The 26,993-nt window shown below is 42.4% G+C and overlaps 1 protein-coding gene across 2 annotated transcripts; it reads right to left on the bottom strand.

Annotated features, from left to right (window-relative positions):
• Window positions 1-1,409: 1,409 nt before the first annotated feature.
• lypd6 (LY6/PLAUR domain containing 6) lies at window positions 1,410-26,969 on the bottom strand. Of its 2 annotated transcripts, none has more exons than XM_024005248.2 (5): window positions 26,824-26,969; window positions 6,722-6,895; window positions 3,561-3,659; window positions 2,685-2,815; window positions 1,410-2,096 (listed from the first exon to the last, which is right to left on the bottom strand). In XM_024005248.2, the coding sequence occupies exons 2-5, from the start codon at window positions 6,837-6,839 to the stop codon at window positions 1,923-1,925; spliced, it is 522 nt and encodes a 173-aa protein (XP_023861016.1). In that variant the 5' UTR covers window positions 6,840-6,895; window positions 26,824-26,969; the 3' UTR covers window positions 1,410-1,922. The 2 variants fall into 2 exon arrangements, with proteins under 2 accessions (XP_023861016.1, XP_023861023.1); XM_024005255.2 differs by lacking the exon at window positions 26,824-26,969 and adding an exon at window positions 15,973-16,053.
• Window positions 26,970-26,993: the final 24 nt, after the last annotated feature.

Raw genomic sequence — 26,993 nt, 5'->3', positions numbered from 1 at the left:
ATGTACAAAGACATTGCATATACAAACGGAGATGATATTTACATAACGTCAATTGGCACAACATGACTAGATAAGATCATGCACAAGCACTTCTTCCATGAATTGTACAGCATTTATTTAGAATGAGTTAAGGCAACATCTGGCATGATATGTTGGCATTCAGGTCACAGTACAAAAGTCCCGGCAAAATATTTAAAAGGGAAAATCTAGTATTGCCTGATTGGTTTAAAGGGACACAACATGTTTTAGCCCTTATGTTACCCCATAAAAAATTAAATGTAATTTATAAAATGTTAACAGAGCAAACTACAGTAGGTAAAAATGTTTGCTTTCTGTAAATCATGCTTCACTGTTTTCCTTTTGCTGTTTGGCTGGAGTCCTACTGAACAGACAGTGTGGTAGGGAGGGAGGAGGGCAGACCTGGGTTCAGATACTATTTGAAATCTTTCAAATACTTTGATCGTTTGCTTTAGTCTGCCTGAAGTACTATGTGAGCATGGTTTGCCATTTTGGGACTATTCTATTGGTCCATTAAGCCAAACGATGATTTAAAATAGTAAATGAACCCAGGTCTGGAGGGGGAAGTGACTAGTCTCCTTTATGTCTCGGGCGGTCAGCCTAAATAAATCAGAAATCCTGGAGAACAATAACACTGTATTTGCTAACTCTYCATTTTTCTCGCCTGGCCAGGCGACCACACCGCCAACAGAGAGTGATGGATGAGAAACATGTCACAGAACAGAGCACAGTACAAACATCAGAGGGACATGTCACAAGAACGTACAAAAACATTAAAACACTTGTGAGAAAAAGTCTCCTGAAGAGCACGTAGTGTCAGTAATTAATTGTGTGCGCACAAAGCAAATCATTTATTGTTGCCTCTCACTAAAACTGAAATGACGAGACATAAAAACATGCTATTTGTCCTACAGTTACAGTACAGCTTCCAAAGCCTAGGCCAAACAAAGTGCTGCACTGAGGTATGTGGGTAGCTGTATCATGTGGCAAGTCAGATTTATTTTTCATCATTGGTAAATTTTGAAGCTAAAATAGACCTGTAATTAACTTTGATTCTTTTTTAGGTTTTGAGGAAATAGTCTTCCCACAACAGAAACACCAAAGGGTTAAGTGTTTGTTTGATAAGCGCCCGGCTCTCTTTCCATGTCGGTAAAAATACTTTCTGCATACTAGACGTAAAAGGATGAGCAGCGCCTATGTCACCTGTTCCTGCTGGAAAATAAAATATGTAGTCTACACTTACATGCTATTATATAAACCTACCGGCGTAACGTTTCACACAGACATATTCACCTTCTAACAACAATGTTCCATAAAAAAATAAATACTATGTATATGTACATATGTGTCAAACATACAACATGGGGTACTGACTCACAAATGTGAAAATGTAAAAACATAAAAACATTACACCAGACAAATCCTCATAGAAGCTGAAGCTGTTCTTCAATTCTTCCTCATCGCTGGAAAATGTTGAAACTCTTACAGTATATAGCCTACTGACGAATCCAAACATGCCACAACACATTTCAAGGTTTACAGTTTCCCCTCCTTCTGTCCCTGTGCAGAAGACTAGTAGGGGGAGAATTATGTCATTTCATACTGGGATGTTTATTATGTTTTATCCTTCAAGATTGACAGCCATATTGCCTGTGTTTTAGAAGCAGTATCAGTGTCCAGTTCTAAGTGCACATTTTATTGAAACCAACCATAATGATGAAAGGGAATCAAAACTGGATTCCTTTTTAATTAAAAGGAAAATAAAATGTCAAAAACTGCAGTGAGTACTATTTCCATAGGGTGTAGATTGAATCCATTAACAGTTGGATCGGAATACATTAACAGTTGGATCAGGCCTTCAACTGGTAAAGAAAATTGTATATGTCAGTATCTCTCTCCACTTCTCAAACATAGCTGGAGATGAGGAGGGTGAGGAAAAGGAGGCAGGATATTAGTCTGTAGCTCTGTGGGATTCCTGTGGTGCCGCTGAGAGGTGAGGTGGTGGCGAACACGGCCTCCGTCTCATTCCAGGGGAGAGGAAGGTTACAGATATTGCCCTCACAGCACGCTGTACAGACCTAAAGGAGAAAAGTTGAAACATTAGATACAACACTCGCTTGCGTCTTCTCTGTTCTCTCTCTCTCTATCTCTCTCTCTCTCTATCTCTGTATGTCTCTCTCTCTGTGTCTCTCAATGGGGAATAATGCAGACTTCCGAGGTAGTGAAGACACACAGCTTTCACCGGGGATTAGAATGACAGCCTACTGAGAGAGAGCAGTTTCAACCCTTCTCTTTATCTTATCTGGAGCGAGCACTTTGGAGGATCTCCGGATTAACTCAAAAGCACAGTTAAGTGGTGGTGACTGGGACAGGGCCGTAATATAAAGTGCCCTGTTCACGTTGCCTGACCCTGGCTCTGACCCCAGTCCAGAGTTGACCACCACCATAGCCTGAGATCCAACCATAAACTTTACCCTGTTGGCAGCAGTTTGGCTACAACACCATCTACCTCGGTCTACGTCATGACTGAAAAATTCCAAGTCAGAAAAATGCTATGCCCAAAGTCAACTAGAATAATTACGCCAGAGAAACCCTCACCCCACGTCATGCCATTCTAACCTCCCAACACTAGGCTCAACACTATTCCCCTTGTTCCCACTCCTCACCTTGTTTCCTTCATGGTCTTCTTCAGAGCATCCAGTAGAGAGGCAGTCCTCCAGAGCCACACAACGCTTTGTCACGGAAACACTGTCCCCCTCCACGTCCATCTTGTGAAGCGTGTAACAATATCTGGTCTCTGTTGAGAAAAAAGATAGTAAATAAGACATATTGACCTCTTGCTGTAGCTGCCACATTTTGGTTAGCATGGACGGATATTGAGTTAAGTTAGAATTGAGAGAAAAGCTGTACTTTTCTGCTCATAGGTCGTGGGGAAAAACACTATAGGCTACCTACATCTGACCCTTTCCTGCATTGAAGCCTCTGCCATACGGTATCTGATATACTCCAAAGCTATACATGACTGTATGTCACTTTTAGTATCAAACCCATAAAACCTGGAGGAAAGCCAATCATACCACGTCACAGAGAGCATTCCAGGGAGTTTTGGTCAAGTAGTGCATGTCTCTATCCAACGATCTATGAGGCTATTATTTATACAAAGAACGTGTATTTTTTGGGCTCGACCAAGAGTAACTTATTAGTCTTTAAGAGCAAGCTGTAAATCTGTCCGATAGAGGTCGAGCCAAGCTAACTCACTAGCTATTTATGAGCTAAACATGTCAACAGCAGGGTGACATATACTTAATAATACACCGAGGCCTCCATTGAAGGAACAGAGCGGTAATTTACAACTTTGTGGCAGCAATCAGAGAAGGAAAGAATGCCTAATCTAAATACAAAGTAAGAGTAGGTCCTATCTGAAAGCAGAAGGAGTAAATAATTAACATATTATTATTACTTAATGAGTAGGGCTTGAAATCATACTGTTGGTATCAACGGTGCTGAAAAGAAAATTGGTTTGCCCTAGTGGTTTGACTCACCTTGTGGGCAGTACAGGTCTGGCGCCCAGCGATTACACTCGTAGTTGTCAGGTGCCTCCTCACATGTGAAGCACTTGAACCCGCCTGGGAACGGAGTGGCTGTAGAAACATACACACACACTTATTCCACACACTGATTAAGAGTCATGCCCAGGGCACTGGGACATGCATAGCCAGTCACACAGCCATAGCCAACATACACTTAGCCTAAGTGAACAGAAGTCCTGAAACATTGAATAAGATTAGCACGCTTATACTAAAAGCTGGGTTAATAATAGTATTAGTTTATGAAATCTGTCCAATAAAAGATTGAACTTTTTGATAAATAAGTTTGGAATGCATGGAACGCGTTATTTTGGATTAGTAAAACAAAAATCACTCTTACAACATGGACTTTAGGGAGGGGAACTCAGTCCTTGCACCAACATACAGTATACTGTACATAGTTTATGACTAGTAGTAATCTACATCTCTCTCACACACACACTTGTTCTGATAAAGACTTATATTGCCAAGTGCAGTTTACCCCATGCACTCTGTTAATTCAGTGAAACACTAAGACTAATACCAGGCAGCACAGTTGCTGCCTCCCTTCTCAATGCATTGTCCCCAGAGGATGGAAAATGTCCATGGTGGGCCATCTGTTGTGATCAAAGGGACGAAGAATTTGTTAGTCTTTCCAGTTTCACACCATTACATTAATCTGATTGGCCACTCCGTCCACACCGTTCCCCAATGATAGCTGCAGGTCTGCAGGTCAGGCAAACTTCATTCAGAACACAAAGCTTGTTGCCAATCACCATGGCTACATCTCAAATGGCACCCTATTCCCTATACAGTGCACTATGTAGCCCATAGGACTCTGGTCAAAAGTTGTGCAGTATATCGGGAATAGGGTGCGATTTGGGACGCAGACCCTGATCCCGCCTTGCCTCGCCACTGCTAGCTAGACCATGACCCCTCCCTCCATCTCCCAGGATGTCTGGTTAGTTACCGCTCCCTAGCAGCCCTCCCACACCCACACACAAAGACATACACACAACTACGCAAACACCCTGTCACGTGCTCACATATGTACATAGACACGGACACATGCGCGCACACGCGCACACACACACAATCTACCAAATCCCCACTGGGACTAGAGGGGTGGCCTCGAGCTGACACGGATATCTCCCGCAGTATCCCAGGAAAGCCGGCACAGTGTTAACCTGATCCCGGGAGTTCTGCCTCTCTGTGATGAAAGAGTCACAGATCTTAAGAGATTTGCTCTCTGGCTACACGGGGACCTGTTTCTGAGACGTGGGAGGGCTGACCTCTAACAGGTCCGCTTCCTGGGGAGAGTTGGGGTTGTTTCAGACCCTAATCTGGGAGCTTATACCTAGCATATGCCCCTTTACAGAAGCCTATAGTGCCCTAGTCTGTTTGTTGCACACTGACTGGGGTAAGTGGACTGTAGGGGGTCTGAAAAAATGGGAAAAGACTGTTGTACAGAGGCCATGTCGAGGCAACTTAGCTTATCTACTGAGCTAACAAACTAGGAAAAAGTCCTTTAAGAGGACTTGAGGTGCGGAGCAGCAATTTACCAGCTGTAATGTGACTTACATGACTTGTAGTTATTTACCATTGGCCCTATACTGGCACGGGTACACATTGAGTTAAGACAGTGAGGAAAGGTGGGAGAGAGAGAAGAGGAGAGAGAGAACAAGTTGAGAGTACTATGTTATGGAAAGCAACCATTCCTGTGGCTCGGGAACATGATCTAATTGACACTGAGGACCAATTAGTGAGTGTCCACATTCTGCCCATGCCCGGAACATTCTGTCCCGAGTCACAGGGACAGCCAAAGGACAACAATCAATCAGTTACCCTCAGCTGAGTCTAGTTGGTCATCACTGTGACGACTTGGTTCAGACCACTAGAATTCTAATTAAGATAACAGTCCCTCTGTATAAGCATTCCTTTGATTTATTGATAATGTGTTTCATTGTTTCAATCTGAGATATAAGATAAGATATCTATGCCATTTGCCGTTGGTCTTACAGTTACGGTGTAGTGTCTCTATTGGGGGGGGCTGAGTGGAAATATTGCTGCGCTAATGTGTGGATGAGACAAAAGAAGGCAGAGGGCAGAAGGCAGTGACAACATGGGTGACTGTGGGGCGTCTGACTGTGCCGGGTAGCTATGCATGGAGTCACATGACCCCATACCTCAGATCAAAGAGCCTGGACTGGTGGTGGAGAGGGGAGGGAGCAGGCAGTTGCTGTGCCAGCTGTAGATCTGTCTGGTTTGGCTTGGGATCACAACCTCACTGGATATACACCCCTAACAGCTATTCCTGAGTAGCATAGCCTCTGACTGACTTTTTCATAACTCTTAAGGGTCAGTCAAAATTGGAATAGAGCAGTCTATTAAGGTTTGGGATAAGCAGCAGTTATAAGGGGTGTAATAAGCAAAGGGGACTCATCTAACAAAATAGTTTCATCACAAGACAGTAAAAGTGTGAATGTGTGTGTGAGAAAGAGAAKGGGAGAGAGACATAGAGAAAGAGAGAGCGAGCGAGAGACAGAGAGACAGAGGGGCCTCTCCTCCATTAGAGATGGCCTGTAATAACAGACTCAGTCTAATGACAGCTTTTACAGGAGACTGAGGGGCTGAAGGTCTCCCCCTAGCCCTAGTTTATAAGGCTTACACGTTCTCAGAGAGAAAGGGCTGGGCTACATGAATACATGGACGTGGCTTGGCCAGTTGATTAACAGTTAAGGCCAATAGCGGTGACTGATTGACCGTCTCAATTTTATCACACCCAGTCACTGGGATAATAGCAGCCCGGTCACATCATTGATGATGTTAGCAGAAGTMGGATCTCTGAGTGCAATAACAGGTGCTGACTGATCTACAAGGCATCCATATCGCAGACCAAACCCTGGGCATTTTCATAGCTTGTCTGAATAATTTAATACATTTAGTCCAACACAAACGCCAATTCCATGCAAGTCAGCTGCATTTTGGACATAGTGAAATAGGTTACAAGTAATTTACAGCGCTTTCATGCTATTAGTATTGGATGTCTAGAAGCATATCACTCTCATCTTGGAAATTGGGACACCATCCCTCTATTAAATGCTTTTGGTCATGAAATAATAAAGTCTGATTCTTACTTGAGGGATGGAGGTAGATGATGTCCTGTTCTGTAAAGTCCTTTGATTGGGCAGTTTTCAGCCAATCAGCGATGACCGTCAGCAGTAGGACCCAGGCCACTGCAGGCCAGGGTTCCATTGCTGGCCGCGGCTTCACACATGCAGGTCTCTGATTGGACAATCACACGAGGACACCTGCAGAGGAAAGAGAGCACACATTTAACCCCTTTCTTAGTTACATTACCTTTTTTTAGCCTATGTGATAGCATGTTCCACTTTGCACAATTTACTTTGTTTCATTTCAAAGGGGYAAAAAGCATATTTTTAAAAATATGCTTTTTGGATTTGGATTTCTGATCAAAGCATCCTGACTGCCTATCCTAACTACATGGTACAGTGACCATGGGAGTCACCAGCCCTTTTGGAAAAGACAAAGGAAAGCCCTGAAACCCTGGACATCCTCCAATCAGCCACCAGACCAGAAACAACAGAGCAGTGTTCATCATTAGGGCTGCATCCAAAATGGCACCCTATGTGGTGCACTACTTTTGACCCCGGTCAGGCCGTGTTCCCATTTGGGACACAGATTGCATCTATTATCCTCCAGTCAAACATCTTCTCATTAGATCAATGACACCAGTCAGTCTGCCAGGGACCAGACTCTCATGCATCATCAGCCCTCATGCTGTCTTGATTCTGGTCCAGCTCAGTCTTTATGCAGTGAGAAACGAGTAACAGAGTMAGGCATAAACAAACAGTTGGGATAGTAATAAACAGTTACTTCTGTGTGAAGCATCCAAATCAATTGAATAATTACATCCAAATGTATATGCTGGTGGTCTGCCCAAAGTCTTACCTGCTCACAAAATGATTCTCGAACGGCTCTCAGCTCTAACTCTAATCATACTCTATCCTGGTTGCGTAGATCAAAAAAAGACTGTTCAAGGGTACAATGTCATATTGGACAAATCTACTATGTTTGAAGATCGACCAATACTTGAGGATTGAATGTCCGAATAAATGCACTTCAACCATACATCTATCTGGTCCTCTCTAACCTGTCAGTGGAAGAGAGTGGAGAGTACTACTGTATTGTTTAGTCATAGCTGAAGGGGTAGATGAAAGGCTGTGTGTACCAATTAGGCACTCYAACCTTCGTAATTCATGAGGAGAAAGACCAGGCTCCTCAGAAGACCAGGAGGGTAGCAGCCCAGCCTCCTGGACAACAGAACAGCAGAGTCGAGGAGGAGAGTGGCTGCATGTCGGTGAGGAATGACTCAAAACTCCAACATGTAGTACCTGTAAAGTGTTATGTTTCTAACTACGTAATGGATATTAGAGTAAATTTTCTTTCAATCATTTACATGTTCCTTGGGTGGAAACTGGAAAGGTGTGGTATTTTTGTTTGTTTTATAAGTGTGTCTTGTTGTTTGCTGTTTATGATATAAAAATTAAGAAAATAAAAAGTACAACTTTATTATATTATTATTATTTACTTATTGATTAGTTGAATTTATTCTTTATAGGAATACATCTTTTTTTTTACCAATGTATCAACTTCTCCAGGGCTCTATAAATGAAAAACKTATGCAGTAAATTATAATAGGTATTTTCTGTAAACTCTGCTTTTACCACAAATAAAGAAACAGTCTTCACTGAAATATTATTGGTTTGRTATTTGTTTCTAAACTAAATCCTTATACACTTGTCACCACAAGACATGAGAGGGAAATATGATTTAATCCAAAGTTATTCKGGATCACTTATAGAATCACTGTGGCTGTCTGTCTTCAAAGCCTGAGGGATAGTGATGTTGGGTGACTGCCATTGGATTGATGTGTCACCATCACTATCGCAACAAAGGGAATTACGCTTAGCCTACAGTTTCAGACTTAACAGTGACAAAACATAGGATTCCCTGGCAACATTAGAGGGGGAAGGATGAAATGATTACATTAATATTGTACTCGTATGCCTTTAATGGAATGCCTGTGTCCTTGTGTCTGTGTGAGCAAGGTTAAGACATGTTGTTTTATTATTACGTGAGGACCTCCCTTGACTTTCCCAGACAAGATTGCTTAACGGTCTGACCAATTCTCTCTGAAGAAATACCCAGTAACCCACAACATGCCCAATACAGACAAACCAGCCTTACCCAGACACAATATTGTGACATTCATTYGGTTCAGCAATTCCTCAGCAGAAGGAGGCGGTGGTCTAGTCTAGTCTCACCACCAAGGCCCATGTTGTTGACCCACTTAGGGATTCTGGGTAGATGTTGACTTCTCTGAAAGTCTGAATAACCACAGTCACATTGGAGGAGAGTTCCAAAACTCTTGTTTTCACCACAGAATGGTGAAATGGCCCTGACCTTCCAGAGAATGGTAGAATAGCCTGACTTCCATTCAGTGTCCTTTTCCTAGTCTCCCAAACAGGTCCGAGGTAGCCAGGGTAGATGGGGCCTCTGTCCCTTGGGAAAATCTCATTCCAGAGCCTAGAGCACGGGACACAGCCTGAGAGCTGGGAGACAAGGCTCGTCCATCAACCCTGGGAGAAATGTAGTGGTTGGCTATAGTGTAATTGTGTTCTCCTCACCCTGAGAAAGACCTTGGCCCATTCTGTCAGAGCGAGCTGACAGGGACACAGAAGAGTGCCTGGCCACGGGACAAGGGATAGCCCTGTGGTTGGTTGTTGTATTCTTTAAAGAAAAATTTGAGCCATTTACACATTTGTCACATACACTTGACTCAAGCAATTTGTGTGGCACAACAAGACACAGAGAAGGGTGCAAAGCAAACTGATTATGGAATTGCATTTGAGTAAGATGTCTCACTCCTAAGATCAATGCAAGCAAGAAACAACAACAAATTCCTCCAAAGTTCACACTTAGTTCATTTTCATCTGGTAATATCTGACACCCCCAGTCAAACTGATACTTATTGGCATTAGAGGATTTACCTCTGAGACTCACTAAGTCATTTTAGGATTAGCTCTCAAAGTCAGCTGACTCAAACTGATTAGTGTGAATGTACTCACAGTGCTCCATCGAACCAAATCAAATATTGCTCACAAATAGCAGCATCGCCTTGAGACTTTAAACTTTGAAGTCTCCTGTAAGCCATCTTTTGTACGGACCGTTGCCTCTTAAATCAGCCGGTGATGTCTTTAAAAGGTCCAATGCAGCCATTTTTATCCTAATATCAAATCATTTCTGGGTAACAATTAAGTACCTTAATGTGATTGTTTTCAATTAAAATGGTCAAAAAGAAACAAAAATTGCTTCTTAGCAAAGAGCAATTTCTCAAGCAAGAATTTTGCTAGGACTGTCAGAGTGGTCTGAGTGGGGAGAGAGAACTTAAAACTAGCTGTTATTGGCAGAGAGGTTTGGAACTTTCTTTCTTATTGGTCTATTAACTAATTTACCGCCTGGTGATGTCYCCAGACAGGTCAAAACTCCATCCCACCATAACAGGCTGGTCTTTTCAAACAGCTCTTACACTAAAAGGGGATTATCATAATTTTCACAATTTCACAGTATTATTCCAACCTCACAGTGTGGAAATAAATATAAAACACACGTTTTTGACTGCACTGTGCCTTTAAGGACAGGTGTACAAGGCCATTAGAGTTCTGTCACCCTGGGCTACCAGGGTGGTTGGGGAGTGATAAAGCACTTTAATGCATTTAACCAACCAGCAATATCTCAGACCACAGCCACACCACAACCTTTTACTCTGAATTTCCACACCTTAATTATCAAACAAAGCTGCTCTACCATGTTTAGTGATGATRGGGATTTGTGTTGTTTATGAACCTTGAGGCAGGTAGCTAAAGGTATTGTAACACGGGCCAAAGAAATCTAAAAGACTGAGCAAATAATCTTTATCTCAGGGTGTGGCTACACTGACACACTGTTGGATTTTCAGTGCACCAAAACAAAACATCTTTCATTTTCTGGGCTCTGGCTCATACAGTAAGTACTGTGTGTATGCTTTCTCTTCTTTGCTGCACACTGCTGTTGAAGAGATAAACACAATTATCTTATCTTACCATGTTAAGTCAGCTTCTTTTGTTAACTAATGACCCTGAGCAAATATTTTCAGTCACTATAGTCTGAGCTATTAGCAGGGTACCTGATTTATGAAAACAATATAATTGTTTGGTGTGGGGATTGTTCTGTGATAGAATCGATAGGACAATGTTGTGATTGTGCTCTAGCTTTGCATATGAAATTAAGTAAACCATCAGATAATGATGAAACAATCTTAATACCCAATGTAAGTGTGCAATTATTGATGTGATTTGAATAGAATAAGCAATAATGAAGAGTACAACACGCTGCAACAGAGCCATCGTGACGAGAACAAGTGTGTTGAGTCACCTGATATAGGCCTAGACAAAGTACAGATKTTTTTTTATTTTTTTCCTGTTGAAAAACGATATTCCACAAGTATAGATACAGTAAAGTACACTAATAGAGCAGAATAGGGTTTTGTAAGACACAATTGCAAAATTAAAGGGTTTTAGGCAATTCAAAGAGTTGTCTGATGGTTCACTCTGATGTCATCTGCCTCCCCCCTTGCTTGCGGGAACAATATYGGAGCAATAGAGGACAAAAGAGGAAAGCCCCCCCCCCGCTTGTGCCATGTCATGAGGATACCTGAACCGCCTAATTGAGATGTGCCTTTTGTTAAGTAAATCAGGTGATAAATGAGGTGCTAGGGAACTGGAGTGGATATTTAATACTACAAGACAAAACTCTAACATAGGTTGTCAAAGCTGTCAGGAAAAAAAGAGAATTTAAAAAATGTGCTGAATTTGCTGAACTGTGGAAATCGAGCCTGAACTTCACTCTTGACCTAATCTCTACAACCACACTCTCCCCTTAAGCAGCACACTAACCTGTGGATGACTGGAGTGAACCCTGTATGGTCATCTGTTAAGGAAAAGTGCTTCAAGGTCCAGACCATAACATCCCATCCGGTTTGGCCATAATAATGCATCTAAAACACGTTGATGGCTGTGTTACAGTAACTGTAAATAGGATAACATGAACATTGGCAACGCCCCACTGCAAAGTGCAAAGGGAAATCACGAGGGGTTGGTCACGGGTAGGGGGATTGTTTTATTATAATTTGTTATATTCAACACCTGAATCAATGTCTCTCAACTTCTTTCAAGTACACTTGTTCATTACGGCTCTCATGTACACACATAATACTTGCAATTTGTACCTTCAATGTGATGCCAGGAAAACCACAACCACTAACACAAAACACAACATATGTCCAGAAGCTGTGCAGAGTCATGGCCCCTTGTAATGCTCTACCTTCTGACCCCCTGGACAAGGCGCTGTGGCACTCTGTAGCCATGGTGGACTGCATTGAGTTTCCTCCCAGAGATTGTTATCATGGCAAAAGGTCCACAGTGTATTCAGGGAGAGACCAAAAGAGAGAGGTGTACATATCAACCAGCAGGAACCCTGACCCATTTCCTGTTTCCTTTTCCTGCTACTGTAACAGGTAGAGAGACAAATACATGAAACAAACAAATACATGAAGACTATTCTTGGATGGACCAAGAATGATAATCTGCAATGCTAGGATAACTTTGACAGGCCTGTTGTATAAAATACTGCACTAATACATCATGTATAAACAGGTCAAACGGGCATCCTTTATACAAATATTTTTAGACCTTTTATTTAGAAAAATTCCGCAATTCCAGGATTCACCAGTTTTGGAGTGTTCAATAATTTATTAATTCCATTATTTTCACAGATGGAACCACTTTCTCAGTAGCACATTAAGTCCTTAAGAGGACTGTTGAACTGCTAAAACCATCCACAAAAACTATTGACTGKTCACAGGGCTGATGAGGCAGATCAGATGAGTGTTTCTGATATTCACCAGACTAACCTCTGCCTCAACCTTTACTCTGGGGATTGCAAAATAATAGCTTTTGTATGAATGGGGAGAAAGCTAAAGGACACAAACAGACAGGTATCCTATTGACATTGGGAGTGGGGACAACGGTCTTATTTCAACTCTGCAGGTGTCAACACAGAAGCTAAAGGACATCTTATTTGCCTTAATCTCTCTGTGAGGATTCGTATTTAACATGCTAAGGTACCTCTATCTCTCTGTGAGGAGTCTACTATTACATGTTACATGCTAAGCCATGTGTCAGCAGGTGCCTCACTTGACTTTGTAGGAAACAAATGGACAAGACTGACAGAAATGGAGGATGATCGAGAAAGAGTGTGACTGCTCTAAAATAGTTTATCTACAGACGTCAAAGGGATAATCAAATTACAAAGGAATCGCCTACAAAATCAGGGTCAAATTTAACACTAGCTAAAAACTTCCCACAACCTGTGCCATGATTGAAGAAAATAGATTTCACATGATATTTCTCCCCATGTCTTCATCTGTGTTGGAATAAGCACTTGGAATTTCTTTACAGTGACAGCTTCCTCTTTGATCCATGCATTAATAACGTGAGATAAGCATCAATCCTTGGTCAGACAGAGTTCATAGAAAAACGTTAAAATGTTTCTCATATTTTTTTTCATAAGACAATAATTAATGGTTGGTTCAGAAAGGCAACCTTCCAATGCATGTCAACCTTTCAGTCAGGAAATGCTTGGAGTGGAACAACTTCAATCGTACCAGCCTCTCTAAACCTCTGCCAGGATGTCTGCCATAAGCTACACCTGTCGTCAAAGCCTTCATGCCTTTTGGCGCGCTGTGCAAATGGAAGCTGTAGTCTTTTGTTTGTATTTAGAATCTTCTCTTTTGTTTAACAGGTCTGAAGGGAGGGCTGATAGACTGTTGTTTGGCAGTTGGCACAGCCATAGAGGTAATCACTGTTGAAGGAGAAGAGGAGGAACCTAGACAGAATCCATATTTTCTCTTTTTCTAACACCACGTGACTGTTTCATTCTTTTGTTTGTCTCTCCTTACTTATTTGTCTGTGTAATATTTTTCACTCTCTCTTGCTATCAATTCCACAAGATGGGGAATCTCACTCTGAGGTGACAGGTTAAATGGAAAAGCATCACTCCAGCCTTTAATGAATTTGAAAATGGTCCCATTTTCCAAACCCCTCCCTTTCAGTTTGACAAAATAGCAGGTCGTGGCAACCGACCACTGATTCAGGATTGTGGCTTTAAATGCAAACGCAAAGGGTGTGTGTCTGGGTGTGCTTAAGTTTAATTAGCCAGGAAGTGTCTGTGTGTGTGTGCCTGCTGTGAGAGAGGTCAATGGGGTAGTAATGAAGAAAAGCAGCATTTATTACTCGTAAGATCACTTTCAGTGCCCCACATGGCCCCAGGTGAGTAATGAATAGCTCCACATGGAGCTTGTGGATATCGGAGGAGGGAAAAATGATTACCATTCATAAACCCTATCCATCATACTGTACAACAGCACTGCTTCAACTGGATATTGGAGGAGCGAAAACGAACCCCATTCATCACACAACAACACTGCTTCAACTGGTATCGGAGGGCGTCGAAAACGAACCCCATTCATCACAAACAACACTGCTTCAACTGTATATCGGAGGAGGGAAACGAACCCATTCATCACACAACAACACTGCTTCAACTGGATATCGGAGGAAAACGAACCCCATTCATCACACAACAACACTGCTTCAACTGGTATTGGAGGGGAAAACGAACCCCATTCATCACACAAAACACTGGCTTCAACTGGGTATGGAGGAGGAAACAACCCCATTCATCAACAACAACACTGCTTCAACTGGATATCGGAGGGGAAAACGAACCCCATTCATCACACAACAACACTGCTTCAACTGGGTATCGGAGGGGGGAAACGAACCCCATTCATCACACAACAACACTGCTTCAACTGGTATCGGAGGGGGGAAACGAACCCCATTCATCACACAACAACACTGCTTCAACTGGATATGGAGAGGGGAAAACGAACCCCATTCACACACAACAACACTGCTTCAACTGGATATCGGAGGGGGGAAACGAACCCCATTCATCACACAACACACTGCTTCAACTGGGTATCGGAGGGGGAAACGAACCCCATTCATCACACAACAACACTGCTTCAACTGATATCGGAGAGGGAAACGAACCCCATTCATCACACAACAACACTGCTTCAACTGGATATCAGAGGAAAACGAACCCCATTCATCACACAACAACACTGCTCAACTGGATATGAGGAGGAAAACGAACCCCATCATCACACAACAACACTGCTTCAACTGGGATTGGAGGAGGAAAACAACCCCATTCATCACACAACAACACTGCTTCAACTGGATATCGGGAGGGAAAACGAACCCCATTCATCACACAACAACACTGCTTCAACTGGGTATCAGGGGGGAAAACGAACCCCATTCACACACAACAACACTGCTTCAACTGGGTATCGGAGGGGGAAACGAACCCCATTCATCACACAACAACACTGCTTCAACTGGTATCGGAGGGGGAAAACGAACCCCATTCATCACACAACAACACTGCTTCAACTGGATATCGGAGGAGGAAAACGAACCCCATTCATCACACAACAACACTGCTTCAACTGGGTATCGGAGGAGGAAAAACAACCCCATTCATCACACAACAACACTGCTTCAACTGGGTATCGGAGGAGGGAAAACGAACCCCATTCATCACACAACAACACTGCTTCAACTGGATATTGGAGGGGGAAAACAAACCCATTCATCACACAACAACACTGCTTCAACTGGTATCGGAGGGGGGGAAAACGAACCCCATTCATCACACAACAACACTGCTTCAACTGGTATCGGAGGAGGGGAAAACGAAACCCCATTCATCACACAACAACACTGCTTCAACTGGATATCGGAGGAGGGAAAACGAACCCCATTCATCACACAACAACACTGCTTCAACTGGATATCGGAGGGGGAAAACGAACCCCATTCATCACACAACAACACTGCTTCAAACCTCTCCACGTGTGACTCTCAATGAATCAAAGAACTACCGGTTCTTACTACTAGCATGTTTATCATCCTTTACCAAATTCTATAAAGTTGGTGACATATTATCCAATCTACAGAAAAGTTTGTGGTCATACGCACATCCTTAAAAACATAGGTGCTGGGCTAATAAAGAAGACTAGAAACAACAATATTATCCAGTCTTACCAATGTTTCATTTCAGTACAGATGCACATAAATTAAGAACAGAATTAAATCTGCCTTGCCTCTCTACAAATGGCTGCATAGTATACCTTGTTGTCTCGAGGGAGGATGACGCAAAGTCATCCCATCCCAATCTTCTTTCAGGTCAGTGCCAAAGTCAGACCTAATGTTCATATTACTCTAAAGCCCAAACCAAAATGCTTGGGCCTGAGCCTTCTTGTGGGTGAGAGCAGCAGGAGTCCCTCTTGGAGAGGATGCCAGCAGGGTAAGGCAATCTGTGGCCCGCAACACAATCTCCTGGGCTGAGCAATGACCTGTGAATAATGGTTCCTCCCTTCTGAGAGGAAGAGAAATGCAAATCACCAGCAGTCTAGTGACTCTGAGAACTGGTCTGACCAGATTCAGAAAAAGAGGGAGGGAGAATTGGTTGGACAGGGGGGAAGAGAGGTAGGGAGGGGAGAGTGGTGAGCAGGGTTGGGTAGTTTATTCTCGAAATGTTACCTGTTACAGTTACTAGTTACCGTCCAAAATTGTAATCAGTAACGTAATTTTTGGATTACCCAAACTCAATAACGTAATCTGATTACTTTCAGTTACTTTTGGATTACATTCCCTTAAGAGGCATTAGAAGAAGAGAAAAATGATTCATTTTGTGTGTCATCATAGTGGTCACTGACTTGTGGTCAGACTCGCTCAGGTGGAACAAATATGCACTTGCACCTTTTTTTCAACACTGAATTMAATGTCATTGGAAAAAACAAAAGGTGTCATAATGTCTCTTTCTTTTTTTAAAACACCCTTTCTGAATTTAAAAGTAATCCAATAAGTAATCATTTTGTTTTTCAAAAGTACCAGTAATCTGATTACAATATTTTTAGCTGGTAATGTAACTGATGTAACAACAGTTCCTTTTTTTAAATATATAATCATATTGAGGTTCTTGCTGCAAGCTATTCTTTCTGTGCTGTGGGCCTTTAACAGTTGTGCACATTTCAACAGCTTTGTACCTGGGCAGCAGAGTGGTATAAAATATTATACTAGCTATTATAAACTGGGTGGTTCGAGCCCTGAATGCTGATTGGCTGACAGCCGTGGTATATCACGGGTATGACAAAACAGTTATTTTTACTGATCTATTTACATTGGTAAACAGTTTATAATAGCAATAAAGCACCTCTGGGATTTGTGATATAGGACCAATATACCACGGCTAAGGACTGTGTCCAGGCACTCCGCATTGTGTTGTGATTATGAACAGCCCTTAGCTGTGGTTTATTGGCCATATACCACACCCCCTCTGGCCTTATTGCTTAAATATAACATAGTATGCTACAGTATGCTACAGTAGGAGAGGTTTGTCGGAACTTGCCTGCACAACTGAAAAAAAGCTTGACAAATCTATACAGTATGCATACCTTTTGTCCCTTAACAAATCCAATTATGCCATTCTTTCAGGACGATTCAGAGAAACAAAGTAAAGCTGATTAAATGCAGGGCTGACAACCACAGTCGAGACAAAGCCCAAGCCTCCCATTGATTCAAAAGTGCCAAAACAAAACGAGACAATGGTTCATCAACATGGACTGTCCGCTCTTGTTATTTGCCATATGGCAGCAGCCAACGATGCCCCTGGCCCTCTGGTAGTCTATCCCACAAAACCTGTCGTTACATCTCAAATTGCACCCTATTCCCTATATAGTGCACTACTTTTGACCAGGGCCCACAGTGCACAGGTCAAAAGTAGTGCACTATGTAGAGGATAGGGTATCATTTGGGACTTTCCCTGGGACTTGGGAGTCGGAGTCAAATCGGATCAGAATCACTGGCTGGCTAATTGAAATCCTACATGCGACCAGCACAACCCTAATCCAGCAGTTTTCTTTTGAAGTGCTCCAAGTCAGCTGTATAATTTTTTAATCCCCAATCTCGAAGGTTTGGCGCATACGAAAATCCAGAGGATTATCCATGTAGCTGGTACTCACGGGGGGAACAGGCTGCTGGCTACTGCCAGAAAATGCCATGGTCAGGAATAAAAGGGCGTCCACTGTACAATAATAAAGCAGTGGAATGTTGCCTGTGCAGATAGAAAATGTATTGTACTTTGCCTTGGCCTTAACATGACACGGGATCTGACTATTAGTCCATTTTGAGGTTGGTTTGGTACTAAACAATAATCAGATTTTTCGATTTCGGTTTTGATTATTTTGGTTGAATGTTGTAGCAACACAGAATAAAACGATTAATAAGTCACATGATGGTAGTGACTGCCCATTACTGATTATCACTTATTAACCAGTCATTTATTCACATTATTTTATTTTAATAAAATATTTCAGACGTGTCTATTACAATTGTTTCATTTGAGGATTATATTATTTAATTCCAAGTCATCATCTCGTCTCTATAGAGCTGCTGTTTATGCCGTCTGACAAAATCACTATAGTTCGTCAAAGTTCTTGTAGTTCTTCAAAGTAAATAAGGCATACTTTTATGACTGCTGAACACCAACTATCAATCACTTAGATCATGTATATTCAGGTAGAGATACATTGCGAAGCAACAGCTCCTCTCTATATCCCTTCACGATCACACATTCTTCTGTCTTTTCAGTAGCAGGCGTAAAATAAACACTAGACTGGACAAGTAGATGCGCAATGGATTATGGTCATTGTAGTTAATTACCATGTTTTATGCACTAAACTATGTAGAATATTGGCCTGTTAGAAACTAAAACTCCCTACTACATCACACAGCTCAGGCTGGATCTGATTTGTCTTTAGAGAAACTGTGCAATGTGTGCATTGAGCTCACAGAAGAAAAACGTACGAAATGGAATTCAAATAATTGAACCGACGTCAGTCAATTCGTTTTTTTTACACTACCTCAGACTGCAGTCACACTTATGATAGACATAAACTACGGGATAGCGCAGATTTGCACAGTAGTTTGAAGTAGTCTGGGACTGTAATAATATAACAGCAGGAAAGAGAAGCTGGATCAAATGAAGACTCAATGGACTGTATGCCTCAACAGCTATAGTCATTATAGTCAATGTTTATTTGTGTGGCTGTATTTGCCACTATGTGCCATTCAATTGCTAGCGCGTGGGCTAGTTATTTACTTTAGATATAGGAAACCACTCTATTTAAAGGAGCAGGGAACATTCAAATGTGTCCCAAAGTTATAGTCTTACTGCAAGGGATTGGTCCAAGTGCAATGTGATTAAAGCTTCATTTCCTTTCAACTTTATCCCATTAAAACGAATGCATTAAAGTATTTAGGCCTACATTATTCACATTAACTCAAACCCTGTCATGACATCATGTAACAAATACCAAGCGAGCAATTGTCATAATTACTGTGTAATTTTCCACATTTCAGAATAATTACCTTTCTCCCAACATTCTGTGGTTTCTGGCCTGTAGCTGTAGTTTTTTTCCCAAACAAAGCTTGTCAATTTGCCGGCATTTATTCACGACAAAACATGGCTTGTGTTGAGTCCAAATAAAAGAAATGTGGGTGTGCTTTAGTATTGAATTATGTCTACGACATACACATAGCCTATAAATATGAATACAATAAATAAAAGATCATAAAGTGATCACCAAAAAAGCCTTTCATTTCAAAGTAAATATGAGCAAAGGTTTATAGGAATGCCAACATTGAAACAGAAGCCGTCATAACACCTCATGTGGTACATGCTGTTTGTGTACCGTAAACCACACAATGTAGGGTGGCTACCAAGCAAACAGGAAAAGCTCCCTGGGAGGTCAATACAACTCACAATGGAGCTCTCCATCTACTGTACAAACTGGACCACTTGACTTTAACTGTACCACTTTAAGGATCACAATGAGACCCTCCCTTTCATCTTCCCTCCCTCCCTCCACTATTCTACACAGTGCTCAACTCCCCCCTCTCTTACAACATTTTACATGTACATGGGCCTTGCCTATCGATCAGTCAGTGAGACAGGCATCCATGTTTGCGTCCCAGTGTGATGTGACGTACAAGTGCTCCTATTCTACACATAATGCTTTAGCAGGGGGCTTAGGAGAGGCGCAGTCAGCCCGTCGCCCCCCTCCTCTGGGACATACCAGCTCTCCCACATTGTTTGGCTGGCCTGTGAAGGGGCTAAAGCCCCTGCATGAGAAACAGAGGGCGCAGTACACCAAATCTCTTTGAAGGGTGGCTAAGACGTGTGAAGTTTTTGATACGGGACCGGGTCCACGAGGAGAAGAGGAGTGGAGGGGTGACTGTGACTGAGGTATGATTGGGATCAGAGGGGCTGACGGGGGGATAATGTACCCCGTGACAGCTGCAGAGGGTTCAGACTCAGAGAGAGGGGCTGCAGGGGTGGATCTGATCCCCTTGAACTTGAGGGTGACATGAAGCCGTGGGTCCAGTTGAAAGGCAACATGGGAGCTAATTGGGATTTTGGAGGTGACTGTTTTATTTTTTCTCCTTTTTGTCTTAATAGAGGTACTAGGGACGGCACAAACCACCCTGGCTCAAAACTTTTCACACCACATACACAGGGAGGGCATGGACTGCTGACTTTAAAGGTTGAATTAGGTACCCCTTCTTTGGTGAACCCCAGGAGAATGAAGAAAGAAGAATGAAGAAATGAGTTCATAGTTGAACTCATTTAAGAATGAGTTCAACTATGAGAAGCTGGTTTTGATTGTCTACGTTTGAGCTTGATTGAACTTTAGAGACCAACAATGGTAGGACTGGGTCTGGTAAGAAGAGTGGATAGAAGACAGGACCAGCATAAACCACCAGTCAACGGACTATAAAAGACAGGAAGGCTGAACCTTTCCAACCAGAACTCAACAAGTCTCTGGTTCTCTGATTTACTCCCTAGCAGGCTGTTGAAGTGACCGTGTATGTAGTTACAGGAGACCTTACATCGCTGATCTTACCTGTCTTATCTTACAGAGAACTCATTTCCCTCAGGAAATATGAGTGGTTTAGGACCACATTTTTGTCCTTTCTTCCCAACACCAAAGTCTGTCAAAAAAACACACAATTAGACACGGTGCATAAAGCTTTAAATGCTATGCTCTGTACAGGTTCGACTTCAAAGTCAGAATGACTGGCCGCTTCGTTTTGAAGACAATGACCATGTAACCTGAGGAAAATTGGACTGATCGATTCACAGTCAGGAAAAACAGCTTCAAGCAGTCAATTGAAGATGGGCTTAAGTTTAAGAGATTGAAATCCCCTAAAATCGGACCTTTGGTTATTGGCAATACTGAGGTCATGGAAGGGAATTAGTATTTTACTCCAGAGATACATAACTGTGATTATTGAAGTATATGCAGGCTTAGGAATTTATTAAACAGAATATAATACAGACAATTGCTTTATAGAAAGGAAATGAATGATAATCGTAATTATTTGATTTTACTGCCCTTTGTGTGGCAGAACATTTTTACAGTTACGTTGCAGAAGAAATAAAACATGGATTTCACTACTACAAAGCATGAATTATGCATAAGACACTATCCAATCACATTCATGGACTAAAAGTGCTGAACTTCAAAGAAAGATCATCAAAAGACATTATCTCGAGGGACATGGTGAGTGTATCTCTGGTTGTAGATAGTAAAACCGTGCCCCTTTACGCTCTCGATCCATTCAAAGTGTTGAGCAGGGTGACGACGTTGTCTGCATACTAAAATAGAGGTTAACCAACCATAGCCCTAGCCTAGATGCTGTCTCTGTTCAGCTATTACATACCACTCCTCATTTACTAGAGACTGGCCTTTCATTAATGAGCTCGAGGAGATCAGAGGATTTCATCCTAATTCTTTGGCAAATGACAGGAGTGGCAGGAAGTGGAATGTTCGCTCAAAAGACTGGTAACCAGACTACCATAGCCCCATAACATGGGAGGGACTACAGTATATATATCACAATGTGTGAATCAAGGAAGGTGAATATGACAGTGGATTTTTCTGCTTTCCTCAAGAAGCTCTGACTTATTTTGTAGGCTACATTTGAGTCTCAGATTTCCTTGGGGAAAACATTTAGTTCAAAGTGTTCCCCAAATGAAACATTTCGCCCTGTTCTCTACTCCGCGTGTAGATATGTTATTCTCCCTCTTTGCTTTCATCTGTATTTTTAGTCCTTGAAATCTCAGCCATGAGTGCTTCTTCCTCATATTTCACTGCAATTTAAATTCACTTATTCTATCTACACTCTTTGATTAGAAAATGAACAGCATGAAATCCAAACACAGAACATTTAAATCAATTGAAAATGTAGGTTGTGTCACTCACAGTTGCAGCAGATTATGGTAATCAAGCACTTAACCCCAATATAACAGGACAAAAAAGAGACAGCAGGTTCAGCCCAGGATGCAAGCTTCTTCCAGGCACACAGTGGCGTGAGGGAGGCTAGAAGGAGGCGGTGTGGACAAATCGAATACATCTGATCACTAAACCATTAGGAAAGATACCAAGCGGTGATTAGAATCCAAATAAATCTGAAACTGAACTGAATTCTGCAAGGCCACACCCCTCTGCGGCCATGGAAAATCATTCCAGTAGTTTCCTACAGCCTGCCAGGGAACAGTGGGTGAACTGTCTTGTTCAGGGGCAGAACGACAGATTTTTACCTAGTCAGCTCGGGGATTCGATCCAGCAACCTTTCGGTTACTGGCCCAATGCGCTAACCACTGCCACCACAGGGACTAAAAAAAGTTTGGGAACCACTACTCTCGGTTAGAAGGGTTTCTGACTTAGACAACTCAGTGGTGCAGTCACCGAACATAAAGGTCTGGTAGTAAAAGTCATCCATGCGTTTAAGCTTCCACAAACTTTGCTGAATAATTCACAGAGAGCAGCATTAGCAGTATGTCAGAGACGGGGATATACGGTAGCAAGAGGGAACCAGATAACCTACAGTAACCCTTGTTTAACACATTTCCAGGCTACAAGTATTGTCCTTGAAAAGACAATACTCAAATGTTATGTACTTGAAATTAACATTACAGTATACATAAGGGGCTCCCGAGTGGCGCAGCGGTCAAGCCTTCTCATCTCTGACCCTGTCCCTGATCCATCCCTGTCCCTGATCCATCCCTGTCCCTGATCCTATTGACAGCTTCTCCTCAGTGACACCCTGACTAGAGAGTGGAGAGAGTACCCCGCTACAGGCCCAGTCTCTGAGGTACTGGAGACAGAAAGCCACCAGGATCCTCTCTCTGCTGTGCAAAGGCTGGCTGAAGGGTTAATACTGGTTTAAACATCATAGCTCAGAACTAGTCCACCACTAACCTCTGCTATGCTGTGACCCACTTGAACATCACGGCGATGACAAGTGTGCAATAGTGATTTGCGAGGGCAGCTGAGAAGTTCCTGAGTCTCCTTATAAAATGTGGAGTATTTCCGTTTAATGTCTTTAACAGTCCAAAGAGCCAGACATACAGACAGAGGGACAGAGAGAGGGACAGAGAGAGGGACAGAGAGAGGGACAGAGAGAGGGACAGAGAAGAGGCTGACCGATGAGATGCGGAAAAAAGAGAGGGACAGAGAGAGGGACAGAGAGAGGGACAGAGAGAGGGACAGAGAGAGGAGAGAGAAAAACAGAGTAGTCTAAAACAGGAAGAGATAGCTTATATACAATGTGGACATTAACCCTAAAAAGGATGTGTGACCAAGGAGTTCTCTTCATGAAGTGAAATACAAATATCATAAGCCACATGTCTGTCAGTAAAAATCACAGGAAACTTTTTCTCACAAAAAGCTCTTTCTTTATCTACATGCTCTGGTCTGGCATCCAGGTCTACACCGGGAAACAGGGGTGGCATGTTCCACAATGACTCCCTGTGTGTGTGTGTGCGCGTGCATGTAAGAGAGAGAGATGCAGCACTATCACCATTCTTCTCCTGTTTTTTTCCAACAGCATTTTGCCACTGAGGGTAAATTACTGCAGGTAACTCAGATACTGTAAATGGTAGGGAGAGACAATTTGAACAGAAAACAGAAAACAGCCAACAGCGCATTCTGGCAAGACCAACACAGAGTTGAGCGCACCTTGACAGGCCTTATTTGTCATGTCATGTTCGCATGCAAAAAGGGACGGACCAAGGACCAAAGGCACGTTACACAAGCCATCCATCAACCTAGTGGGGAGGCTCAGCAGTAGGGCTGACTGTACCAGTACATGACTGAGGGAGGGTTCCCATAGCAGCCATTCGCCTCCACCATACCTGTATAATCCAGGTAACAACCCCCATCCCCCATACTCTGTCTGCACCTACTGAGGATAATGACCCATATACTTGCATCCCCTGTCTCCACATCCTTGTTATTACCCACATCTCAAATTATACCCGTGTGTCTCCCCATACCCCCATCTCCATCCCCAGGCGTCACACACCACTATGGCCCCTGCAGGTGTCCCTACCTACATCTGTCTTTGCCCAGCCGTAGAGCCACGTCACTAGTACCGGTGGTGTCACTCAGGGTCATTGGACCAGCGGCAGTCACAGATCTGACCGGGAGCACTTTCAATCAGAACACCACATAATGGAATGTGTCCAAGCTAATGAGGAGGAACAGAGCGTTCCCCACCTGACATGATGACAGTACATTTCTCAACCTAGTCAGGGGATACCTCACTAATCCATCACACAGCAGGGTCGATCGGGTTGTAGATCTATCCATCAATGACACAGCGGTAGTGCAATGTTAATATAGATTTTAATGATGGTGCATACATAAGCTGTAGGAGAGAGTGCATTAAACTGACCCAAAGTGTAGATGTTCTGTGTGATAGATGGACTGTTAAACAAATCAATCTGAAACATGTTGATCCTATAAGTCTTGCTAAATGTATTAATCCAAACATCTAACGTACAGTAAGTAGTATGCCATTACACTGAATCTCATCATACATTTGACAATTGCATTCCTGAAAAGTACACAAAAATAATGTATCAAGTTATTATGCTCTTTCAATACATTTGTGTTTCTCAGTCATGATTTAAAAATGAATATTCATCTCAATCCTGCGAGTGTTCCGCAGCTCCAGCAGCAAGTGATTTCTGTTGAGAGCAAGGCGGGCGGCCCATACATACAATCCCCCTGAAATGGGGCCCAGGGGACCCCATGCCTGTTCCTGCCACGCGTGGGCATCAGGCATCAGCCTAGCGCTGCAGAGGACTCTGCAGCCCACAGAAACACACAGTTTACAGGAGGACTCAATTCTTTCATCTCAAAAACTCATTTCTCATGCTCTATTGTTATGCTGATGGCCTCCTAACAAAAGCAGGCATTGCCCCAACGCACACGCCACCCGATTATCAATGAGCCAGACTACAGATGGAGCTGCACACCAAATCAAATCAAAAATCAAATCAAATATTATTGGTCACATACACATGGTTAGCAGATGCTATTGTTAGTGTAGCGAAATGCTTATTGCAAAATGTTTAAATTGAACCAACTCTTCCCTTATTCAGATCAAATATCAGTTTCCTCCTTTATTTTGATCACATACAGCATATGCATCAGTTCATAGATTAGGATCTAATTTATTTATTTCAATTGACTGATTTCCTTCTATGAACTGTAACACAGTAAAATATTTTTAATTGTTGCACGTTGCGTTTATATTTTTTGTTCAGTATAGTTAACACACAGATGAAATCTCAAGGAAATAGAGGTTGCAGAAAACACGGTGAATGCCTTATTGCATAAGGATCAAAACAGGGTGATAACTATGTCTATGTAACAGTAGGGGGGAACCTCTGGTCATCACCAGTTATTTTCTCTGACCACCAGATTTTAGTGGCACCCATACATGGAATATGAAGSGGTAGAGCACAGCAAGGTGATCTAAGCCAAACTGACAGAGCTACCACACCACAAGCGCAGAGAGGAGCAGCCTAGCAGGAGACTAGGGCAAATCTTTGCCCCCCAGCAACCTCTGCTCTACAGAGTATGGAGCGATGAGACAGACCACTCCCAAACAGATGCACTAAAATCCACATAGCAACAGCAGGAAGCCCCCCGTGAACAATGCCCCCACCTCTCCACTACTGAGGCGGTTACAGCCAACCTCAAACCTCTGGCTTCCATAGATGCGTCTGTCCGGGGGTAGGGAAAACACTGTACATCGACAAGGGTATGGGAGCCTCCATGCACCTGCTAGTCTACATTCACATCCATTGCAATACTGAGTTCCTTTTCCACAGTGGATCAGGACCCTGGTCTGTAATACTGTCCAAATGTGTGAAATTAAACCTGCATGGCATTTAGTACAATCTGGCAGAGGTGTGGTCCAAATGGAGCTCATAGTTTCTATTCCTTGAATACCCCAACCTCTTGATTTAGTAACATAAAATGTGCAAAATGTTATTGGATTCAATAGAAACTAGGTAATAATTGTGTAATAATAACGTAACTAATCTGTAGCCTGGCAACTATATTGTGGACAATCAGACAGTCCTTTGTTGTTCTGGGAGTGTAATTTATTAATGTCAAACAAACAAAAACAGCCTTTCAAATATATTTCATGTTAGTCAAATAGAATTTGTCACATTTATATTTTACTCAAATGACAGGATACATTTTCTCCATCCATAAAGTAAGTATTATTCATGCATGGATATTCTGGTCTCTATTCTGGTCATCATGTTATGGTCTTGACACAGGAGAATGGGGGTCAAAGTGGGTCTACAAGAAGAGCTTAAATACAACACAAAAACAGTGCGCACTGGATACAGTTTCATAGTCTATTGCACTTGGCTTTTCTATTATTTTCCATTCTTGTTATATTCATTTTCTTTCTCAAATAATAAATAATGTATCCAATTCTTTCTTGGGGGGCTCTGTTTACCCCTGTCACCGCACAGCCACTCTATTGTCGCTTATTGATCCCATGGAGTATTTGTAGTTACTAAATAAACAAAACACTTCACTTACTAGGAATTCCTCCTGTAGCAGTCAAACTTCACCCCAGGTCCCAGTTTTTGAATAGTCCACGACTCTAAAACAAATGTACACTCCTCCGTGTGTTGCCTTTGCGGATTATTGCACGTCGGTAGGTCGGTGTATTGGCTCTGTGACTCTTTGACGTCTTGGAAATGGAATAC

This window comes from Salvelinus sp. IW2-2015, linkage group LG2 (genome assembly GCF_002910315.2).
Source record: "Salvelinus sp. IW2-2015 linkage group LG2, ASM291031v2, whole genome shotgun sequence".
Taxonomy (NCBI): Eukaryota; Metazoa; Chordata; class Actinopteri; order Salmoniformes; family Salmonidae; genus Salvelinus; species Salvelinus sp. IW2-2015.
The sequence above is the reverse complement of the archived record's forward strand: the minus strand, read 5'-3'. Positions and strand labels throughout refer to the sequence as shown.